The sequence below is a fragment of the Doryrhamphus excisus genome, chromosome 5 (genome assembly GCF_030265055.1).
Source record: "Doryrhamphus excisus isolate RoL2022-K1 chromosome 5, RoL_Dexc_1.0, whole genome shotgun sequence".
NCBI classification, from domain to species: domain Eukaryota; kingdom Metazoa; phylum Chordata; class Actinopteri; order Syngnathiformes; family Syngnathidae; genus Doryrhamphus; species Doryrhamphus excisus.
In genome coordinates this window covers 12,439,592-12,449,994 of record NC_080470.1, presented here as the reverse complement: position 1 = coordinate 12,449,994, position 10,403 = coordinate 12,439,592, and the positions used below count along the sequence as shown (strand labels likewise).

At 38.6% G+C, this 10,403-nt stretch overlaps 1 protein-coding gene across 2 annotated transcripts in view; it reads right to left on the bottom strand.

Annotated features, from left to right (window-relative positions):
• Positions 1-3,631: 3,631 nt before the first annotated feature.
• kita (KIT proto-oncogene, receptor tyrosine kinase a) overlaps positions 3,632-10,403 on the bottom strand; it is a 32,648-nt gene continuing 25,876 nt past the window's right edge. For both annotated transcript variants that reach the window (XM_058072748.1, XM_058072749.1), the window contains exons 18-21: positions 8,049-8,160; positions 7,883-7,982; positions 6,877-6,982; positions 3,632-6,265 (exon numbers count right to left, since the gene is read on the bottom strand). In XM_058072748.1, coding sequence (XP_057928731.1) covers positions 6,101-6,265; positions 6,877-6,982; positions 7,883-7,982; positions 8,049-8,160 — 483 coding nt within the window. In that variant the 3' untranslated portion in view covers positions 3,632-6,100. The remainder of the gene's footprint in view (positions 6,266-6,876; positions 6,983-7,882; positions 7,983-8,048; positions 8,161-10,403) is intronic.

The window sequence follows — 10,403 nt, the reverse complement described above, 5'->3', positions numbered from 1 at the left end:
TGGATGTCAGCAGAGACAGCGGAGAACAGGAAGAACCCACAAATCAGATCCATTCCAGACATGTTTTTCATGTTTTTTTTGTAAACAATTTTTTTTATAAGACAAACATCACCACAGCCATGTCAAAATCCCAACCGCTTGTGTCCGACGGCCATTTCCTCCACTGGTACAAATCGATCTTTAGCAAAGATTTCATAGTACTTCATCAAGTACCGAGAAGTTTGGAATTTCACCCATAAGTAGTTCATGGAGAATTTGTTTAATATATTTTTAGTTGTTTTACATAGTTTTTTCCATCATGACGAAATTTCCATGTCCAAAACCAGAGCATCACTAGATTTTAAGGACAAGGGAGATTGCTACATCAACAAATTAAAACTGGAAAAGTCATACTGACTCACCATTGGTATGATAACAGCGTGGTTTGGTGTGTGTGGGTGACAGGTGCAGTATGTTTTTTACTGGATCCATTTTGGAAAGTTTTAGGTGGTTACTTTTCATTTGAATCTGAAAAGATGAAACAACCAACTACAACCAAAGAATTATCCAATAGGAGGCTCTTACCTGGTAAATGTTAAAATGTTCTATCAGGATTATTATTTTATCTTATTATATGTACATTATGCTAAAAGATTGCGTTTCCTAGCATGTTTTTGGAATGTGGGTGGAAACGGGAGTATCCGAAAAAAAATCCCAGGCACGCACTTTACACAATATATTTCATTAATATTTATAACAAAATTGTTGGCTGTTCTTTTAGCATTTGTGCTGATTAGACTTGTCGCACATTTATTATCAGGTTTTCATTTGAATTATTATCAGTTATCATTTTATTAGTATTATTTTTGATTGTTTTACTTTAATTGTAGATATTTTTCACAATATTATGTTTCTTTTTTTCAGATTGTTATAATTAGGTATCAGTTATTTCACAGATATGCTCTATACTCATTGTAAATTATTCTATATTTTGATTTTTACGTATTTTTTTGATTATCATATCAATATTAGTTAATTTTACTTTAAAAAAACATTTTTATAATCCAGTGGATCCCCACACAGTTGTGATTCAGCCTTCAGTCTTGCAAATCTGCAGTTTTAAAAATATGCTTTCATGAAAAACAAATGTTTCTGTGAAAATTGGCCCTTTTTTCCCAGCAGAAAACGTCACACAATAAGTCAGTTCAATAATAATACCGGTAAAATGTATAACATACATGCACTACTGTTCAAAAGCCCACAATTTGTACATGTTAATATCTTTGTGCTTCATTGATGATGTCATACTTTGCTTAGCCGTCCTTGAATGCATCAGACATTTATATGGGCATATCAATGTTTTTTTTTCCCATTCTCTGATGGGTTGTGAGTCAATTAGAATATTTAATCGCGACCAATCATATTTAATCATAGATGAAAAAAGTTCTGATCTAGAAAAAGTGGGGATGTAAATCTCTTTGTGGAGAACAATTTGATACGTAACTGTCGTGACTGTTACCTTGTACCCCTCCTTCACCTTGGAGCTCCTGCCTTCAGCTTGATTGCACTCAGGTGTTCCTCATCACCTGATTACCTGCTTCCTATTTATTCCCTCTGATTCCTTCTCTTTGTTGCAAGTTCATTGTACTTCCATGTCACGTGCTAGCACTCCTCATTATCGCTTTGCCTGTTTTTTTTTTGTTTTTTTTTTTTTTAAACACCCTTGTCTGTTTTTTCGACCCCTTCTTCTGTCTGTCATTTTTGGGTACCTTTGCCTTATTAGACTGACTTCTAGGGTACCGAACTGTCACCCTTGAACCTTACCATGTGTGGTGCCTGCCAATTGTGCCTTTGGGCCCTCCTTCCCATGTCTCGTCACAACAGTAACTACAATGATAACGCCATTAAATGTTATGTAAAGGGTTAATATAAAGAAAATACGGGCCATTGTTTTATTCAAAAATGTTTTTCCCACAGTCCTTGAATGCACCTTGCACCTCATTGCAACTTTGTCCCACACTGCATAGTGCTACGACAGTACGACGAATGTTGCACTACCACTGTATTTGTATTTTTTCCACCTCACATTTGGCTTCAAAAATAATATACAGTTTTTTAAATGTTTAATGCAAGCAGTGATTTGTCCCATTCTGTTTGACCGTCACTAAACGCACCTGCTCCTCTTCTCACATGATGGTTCTCAGCAATGGAGTACTATACTGTGCTGTCAAATATTGGCACTATTTTTTGTGCACTGGCCGGTGCACAACCTCTTCGAAAAACAAGTCCAGTTTTTTTTTATTAAAGGACAAAACCTAGAGTACATGGCCCGGTGTGAAAGTGATCATAGCTTAACTGAGATTAATTGAGATCTATCCGTCTGGAAAAGGTTACAAAGTCATTTCAAAAGCTTTGGGAGTCCAGCAAACCATAGTGAGATCCATTATAAGGAAACGGCCAAAACGTGGAACAATGGTGAAACTTCCCAGTAGTGGCCTGCCATAATTTCCCCGGGGTTGTTGTTCTGCTTCAGGACCTGGAAGACTTGCTGTGATAAATGGAACCATGAATTCTGCTGTCTACCAAAAAAAAAAGAAGAATGTCCGGCCATCTGTTCATGGCCTCAAGCTGAAACGAGCTTGGGTTCTGCAGCAGGACATCGATCCAGAACACATCAGGAAGTCCACCTAATAGCTAAAGAAAAACAAAATGAGGACCTTGGAGTAGCCTAGTCAAAGTAGCCTAATCTGAATCCTGAACGACAACAATTTTTATTGCAAGTTTTTGCAAACACTTGATTGCAGTTGCTGCTTAGGGTGGCCCAACTAGTTATTAGGTTTTGGGGGCACAAATGGCCATTTTTCCCTTCTGCCCGCCTCTTTAGGCAAGTTGGCTGTCCTTCAAACCTGAGCAAATATATCCTGGAAGCCATTGTTTGTGCTAATAGTGTGAAATCAGAGCAGTGAAACAGTGCGGCAGCCTACAACTTGTACCCGAGCACACCAAATAAGGAAGGTGTTAGAAAAAAACTTGCTGAAACTGAGCGTTCATAGCCATCCCAAACTTCTTTCAGCGCTCATTTTCAAATATGCAAACCTCATGATGTGAAACTTTGTCCTCATTTAACATGAGAATACAACATTCAAACTTCATTTATAGGTCAGAAAAGTGGAAAAAGCAAACTTACAGGTCGATAATACATTTTATTTTAAACTCTGGTTTTCAAAGGAATAGTTTGAAAATAAAATATAAATTAGGCCCATTATCCTTTTGTAATCACTTGTTTTTTTTAAGGTCATAGGCGTCATGTTATTTCAGCTAGACCTAGCTTGTATTTACTTTCAGACCAGCTCATCATTGACAGGACACATGTGACCCGCTCTAAACGAAAGGTGACCTGAGATAACTCACTGCAGCGCATTGGCACGCCATGTCTTTGCATTTGGCAATAGTAAGAGCCCGTTAAGCTCCATTTCACAACAAAGAGATTATGGGAATTACTTGTGACATGCGCCCTAGGGGACAAACACTTATTGGCATGTTCCACTGACCAAACACATCCGGCTATCGAGACATACGCCTAATTTATTGCTGCTTGGATTAAACATAATGGTTATTTTTTGCGTGGAATGTAATGCATTTGAAGGCGGTGTTTATTGGTAATTCAATATAGACTTTTCTTTATTTACAATGACACATGTAACACAACCGTTATACACAGCAACACTGCAGTCATCAAGCCTCAGGTTCAATAAATATGAAGCAAACTGCAGAGGGAGGAAAACATTAAAATGTGACCGGCAGGCTTCGTTTACTTCCTGAAATGATGAAAAAAAAAATTGTTGTCGTGGCAACCAAGTCGCCAAGTACAAGCATGGAGAAAAACAGCAACAGAACTTTTGATATTCATGTACCATTTCTTCATTAAGATCATCACCTTCTGACAATACTTTACAATATATGCACACTGAAATGTACTGTACAGAGTTTTTGGGTATTCGTTACATGACAGCAAAGCGAACACAGTAAAGAAACGAACAAAAAACTGACCAAAAAAAATGTATTTTTTTTTTACACGGAATATAATAATTGAAATTATTGCTTAATATTGTTGAGAATTCTACCTGTTGAATGGAATTAAATGCAGATAAATCAAGACTTAGCACACATGTGTAAATGATTGTTTTCAGCCTTTTGATGCAAATGCCCCCCAAAAAGTTCAATTAGAAATCCTTTTTGTGATTTTTGCATTAGAGAAGGGCATAGCATTCGATTAATCAGTCGATTTAATAGCGTAGAATTCTATCAATAGCCGTTAACCGCGTCTTGGGAAAAAAAAAAAAAAAGAGTGCTGGGTTTTTTCACAAATAGTCTTTTAGATACACTATGGAGAATTTGGCAGATGTAAGCAGCGCAAACAAATCTTAGCTGGCAATATGTTTAAAAACAAAGAGAGACACGTGGTCTGCCATTGTTTTGCCTTGCCTATGCTAACCAATTCAATTGCTTTCAGCATTTAGATGTAAAAGACAACAAATAAAACTTCAAATTTGTGATGGGTTATAATTTTTGCATTTGATTAATTAATTAATTGGGTGGTGTTAATTGTCGAATAATGTAAACAGGAAATATTGAGTGCCAGGTTTTATCCGTAATAGTTCTCAAAATACTATTTGTCACCATATGTACAATGTAACATAACAAAAAAAAAGGCTGATTTGCGATCTGTCAATGAGTGGAGTTAATTGTCATTTAATCGTGACTTAAAGCCATGGAGGTATAATGGAGTGCACTACTACGCTGTGACCAGCAGAGGTGCTGTTGATCCGGTCTCAACTAGTTTATTCTGTGATGCTGAACAGCTACGCGATAATCAAGCAAAAATAAATATTGTTATAAAAATGACAATCAATTGATTAGTTAATCATTATTTGTTATTCCAATATTTTTGCTTCCAAAATATTGTTGCCATGTAAACGAACACCCAAAAACGACACTGGTTTTATCTGGTTTCAAATCGTCTGATGAATAGTAGTGGCACCTCATATAATAGTAATAATAAAAATGATTTGGTTTAAACATTCAGAGAAGCACACAAAGACAAGATGTTGCATTTTCTGTCTCTCTCTCTCTCGCTCTCTCTCTCTCTCTCTCTCTCTCTCTCTCTCTCTCTTTCTCACACACACACGCACACACACAATGTTCATTCATGCTAACAAACAGGACACTTTTCCCGGTGATCTTCATAACAAAGATAGGAAGTTTTGTGTAGGGAACATCTGGAGTCAAAGGAGGACGAGAGGAACAATGAGATGAACAACACTTAACGACCTGCAGCCAAATGAGTCCAATGTTAGTACAACAGTGATGAGTCCAAAACAGTAGTACTCGCGGCCAACACAAAAACAAAAAACAAATCTCAGAAATGGCAGTACCACAGCATGTAAACAATGGTCGGACAGGGGATGGAAACACATATTTTACATGTAGCTTCTCCTTTGTCGTACTCACATTAAATTGCAACCCAGCGACAAAAAAGCATGTCCGTGAAGGTCTTGTGTACCGTATTGTACATTGGGACCATCAACGTGGTCCAGCGGCGTGGCAGTGAAAGGAATCTGAAAGCTCCTCAAAAGCTAATAGCTTATTATAAACAGTGTCCCAGTAGCTCCATTTGAAATTGAACCCTGAATAAATGTCACCTTCATTTTGATAATAATACTGACATAAAAAAAACACCAAAGCTGCACTATGTATGGAATGATATGAAGTGCCTCCAGTGCGTTTTTTACTTTTCCTTTACGAACAATATACGACAAATAACAAAAAATGTAATAAAACAGAAAAACTTCAATAGATACAGACGACAGATGTGACTTGAAGCACAATGATATTGGGGGCACTGGGGGGATCATTTGAACTGTCCTCCCTTGAAGCCACAGACAAAAAAGTCATGTTAATAATAATGAAATGTTGTTCTTCGTTGTGGGCGGCCAGTGTTTTAGTGCCACAAGGTGGTGATTTGTAAAGGTTATTTAAGGGGCAGTGTTTTGTCATGGTAGCAGAACATGAGAGGCACTTCTTCAATGAGGCCAGCCAGACAGATGGGCTGGGTGGGCTGTCACACGCGCTGGGCTCCGAGGCCTGTCCCCTCCAGGAAGACCTCGTGCTGGGCCAGTAAAGGCTGAGTGGGAGCGCTGGTGCTAGAGCTCGGAATGCTCGGATCCTCCTCCGTGGTAGCATTTCTGGGTGACACCATGAGCCTGGAGCTGAAGTTCAGATAGATCTGAAAAGGAAGTCAGATAGGAGGATCAAGTCTACAGTAGCTGTATTTTAAGTATCATGAGGGGTCAGTACACAGCAGCTTTATCTACCTCTGCATGAGCTTAAAAATGTCCTTTCTCTTACTCATCTGTGAAACTCATGTATGAGCGTTATACTTTAAACTGTTGTTTACAATGAACTCATCAACATTATTAAATGCTGGCTGAGCTCCTTACAATTATTACAACATTGGTTCTGTTGCTGCTGTGTGCTGCAATATACTGTAATTTGTAATAAATTACCATATGGTCAAAGAGAGCTACAGTAATTTCCATTTTGTAATGCACTCCAAATCATCATTACCACAGTCAATCAGTACCGGACATTTTTGACGATATTGACTGATTTTTCAAGGCACGTAGAATATTGTGCTCAAGGGCGATATAAACATGGTACCGACAAAAGAAAGATTGGAGTGTCATCTTTCATCAGAAAAAAAAGACAGAAAAAATGCTTTTCGTGCAGTTGCGTCATCACCCCTTTTCGCCTCTTGTGCAAAAAAGACATGGGATTGGGTGTACAAGTTGCAAAAAAAACCAATTAATACTTCTTTGGTAGCAAAAAAACACCTACATGTTTGGTGGCATCAGACAGCTGCTGTTCGATCCTCTCCACAACCTTCCTGAATGAGGGTCTCTTGATGGGCTCGGCATCCCAGCAGGAGTGCATAATCTGATACCTGTGGAGCACATGTACGTCATTAGCGTAACACAAAAACTACTATTGATAACAGTGATTATCATGAACAGTACTATTTAAATGTCTTAAGCTACAATTTGGTATGTTGTTTTTGCAATACTTTAATGCTCACATAAAACTATAATGTCACTGAGCTGAGCACAGACTTCCACCAAGGCTGAATTGTTAACAACATTTAAAATAATAAATACATTTTGGGTTGTATGTGTGTTTGTCTAGATGTAGTTAGCAGGCTACTTCCTGGTCCGTGGAGGATGACAAACATGCAACCATTATGATTCTGGGGGATGGAATGTTTTGTTAATACAACAGTGACTACATGGACTTTGATAGCAAAAACACACAAAAATGGAAGGTTTTGAAGCTCTGGCTTCTCCTTGGCACTATTGTGAGCCAAAGGCTGGGCTGCACTGTTTGGTTACCGTGTCTTGGTATATAATGCTGCTCTGCTAGCATCAGAGTTCAAACGGGCTCCGATGTTAGTGCTTTTTTTGAGGAATTTACAGTTGCCACACATTTTCTTTTTCCCGAGGACCAAAATGAGTCATATATAGAATTTGGGGAGAGGCACTGAATACTCACTTGTTTAAAGTAGGCGTTTTAATTGAGACATGGTGCCTGTTTGGGTGGAGGCTGCTCTTTGAGGTGAATCACGACATTGAAAATGAACAATTTGTGTTTTATCGCTAATACAAAGTTGTGTTTTCATGAACATGTGTGGTCTTGTTGTTATTTTTATTTACTGCAGAAAAAGTTAGCAATTTAGATGCTTGTCAAGCGGCCAGTACAACAGGATGAGAGTGGGCCCCCCTAAGATCTCACATTTCTTGATACTCCTCATCGCTTTTCAACAAAAACACTTCTGTCTCCCAAAACTTACATTTCACTGGGCGCAAACTCCGGAGACTCCAGCCTGTAACCTTCTTTAATCATCTTGTAGAACTTGGCGTCCACTGGCATTCCAGGATAAGGACTGTTTCCTGAGCAGGAAAGATTCAGTTTCACAAAGGCGGCCCAGGTAAATAGACAGATGAGAGCATACACACCTAGTGAGAAGATCTCCCAGAGCAGGATACCGTATGACCACACATCACTCTCAAACGTGTATACACACTCAAAGATGCTTTCCGGAGACATCCATTTGACTGGGAGGCGAGCCTGAGATGAAAAGGGACAAAATTGGGAATTTTTATTTAATTTTTTTCAAAAGTTGTGGTTAAAACCACCAAAAACAACCAACAGGAAAAATGTCATGGTGAATTACTGAACTTTTGTTGACTGGGTCTCTGAAGGCACATGATGATCTGGGAAGCAGCCCAGGCGCAAATAAATCAAGAAAAGACAATTGTACAAAAGCGTACACTTGATACTTTTAACCAAAAAAATTACATAAATCTCCCAGCTTGACAAAGACATACTTAGGGTGATAGCTATTTATAATATTATATAACCTTATTTGACATGAGAAGTATGTATTATAATATTATACATATTTCGGGGGGGCGCTGCCCCCGCCCCAGTTCCCATTATACATAATGTCTTTGATCTGACGTCAGATGTGATGGGACAATTAATACAAAAATGTGCATGCAGGTTCAGACAGTTACATCAAATAGCGGTTGCTGTGATTGTTCATTCCACTGAAATGTGCGCGACACTCTGAAAAACCTGCCTGGGAGGTTTTTTGGTGATGTGTGTACCCCGTGCGCCTGACAGCCAATATACCACTATGCACGGTGCGCTTCGCCTGCGCCAAGAATAGACCAGGTCAGAGCTGGCGAGCTTTCAGCACACCTTTGGTACAATGTTTTGTCACTAAATTGTCACTGCGCCAATCTGAAAATGTGGACACCTCCCTTGGTGCGCTGGACCGAATTACCACTCCTCAAGCTGCGCCACATTGCGCTTCGCCACGAAATTAGAGCCCAAGGCATCTATTTGAGGTAGGGTATTTATTAAAGCAGACAACACCTTATTTGGTCACAAAAGAGAGCTGAAAATACTGTATATGAACTGGGGAATCGTATCTCTTTTTCTATTTAGCCACAGCTTTAAGTACAAGGCAGCGCAAAGGGTTTTGTCACCCATTGTTTGTTGGTGAGCAAAAGGGGCGAGCTGGCGAATGAGCAGGGGTATAACAAATTATTTATTCACGTTACTCTAATAGAGCAGTTCTTTCATGTACTTTTTATTTGACAGCACTAGAGAGCTCCTTCAGCGATAGACTGCTTTACCCCAAGTGTGTGAAGGAGCGATATCGCAGGTCCTTTCTTCCTGCAGCTGTCAGGCTGTACAACCAGCACTGCTCCCAATAGACTTCTACACCACTATGTACATCTGTGTAATACTTGCTTTTATAGTCAGTATAGTTACTCCAGACCCCATTCACTGTGCGATATCTGGTCAACCTCCATGTGCAATATTAAGGGCCTCTAAATGCAATATACTAAGTTCCATGTGAAGTATTTCCATAATGCCTCATATTAACTCACTAGCAAGATCTCAGTGTATAGACTGGTCATATCTCTCATCTCGTTTCATATTATCTACATACTGTATTGTATATAACTCTGGGAAAAACTGTTGATTTTGTTAATACTTGGGTTGTTTATATTGTTTATTTTTCTCTATTGTGTATTTTGTACTGCTTAACTGATTCTGTACTCTTGCTGCTGTGCAATGCAAATTTCCCCACTGAGGGGAATAAAGGCATATCTAATCTAATCTTATGTGTAATTTTACTACTTCACTTTTACTTTGAAGTATTGTACTGTACATTTTAAATTACATCCCTTACTGAGTGGAAAAAAAATGGAAGTGGGGAAATAATGATGCAAAAACATCTCACCTGCCATGATTAATGGGTAGGAGAACCTGGCTGGTGCCATAGTGATCTTAAAGATGGAGCCAGACATGTCAAACACTAGCAGTGATCACCCACCTAACTATCAAGCCTGTCCAATTCTGCACGGGCGGAACTCAAAGGAAATGCCAACACATCTAAGAGACCAGCTTTGCGTCACATTTGTGTATGCCCAACAAGACCAAACAAGCAGCGTATAAAAAAACTCCACATCAAACCTGGCAAACACATAGAGGTTTAGACTTCTCATAGTTTAGACTGTGCGTTAATTAGCCAAAAAGATATTGTTGCATGGCACTGCAAACATTAGCACCAGCAACCTGCTGATATTTACAGATTATGATAACTCACCTCCTGATCAAATGGATGTCTACTTATTATAGATACAAACTTACTTCTATCTGCAATTCAATGTGATTAATTCAGAGTTAACTGTAGACAAAATGTGATTAATCACAAATTTATTTGAATCTTATTTTATTATTTTTTATCTTATTTTATTTTTTTATTTAATCAATTGACAGCCCTACCACATATA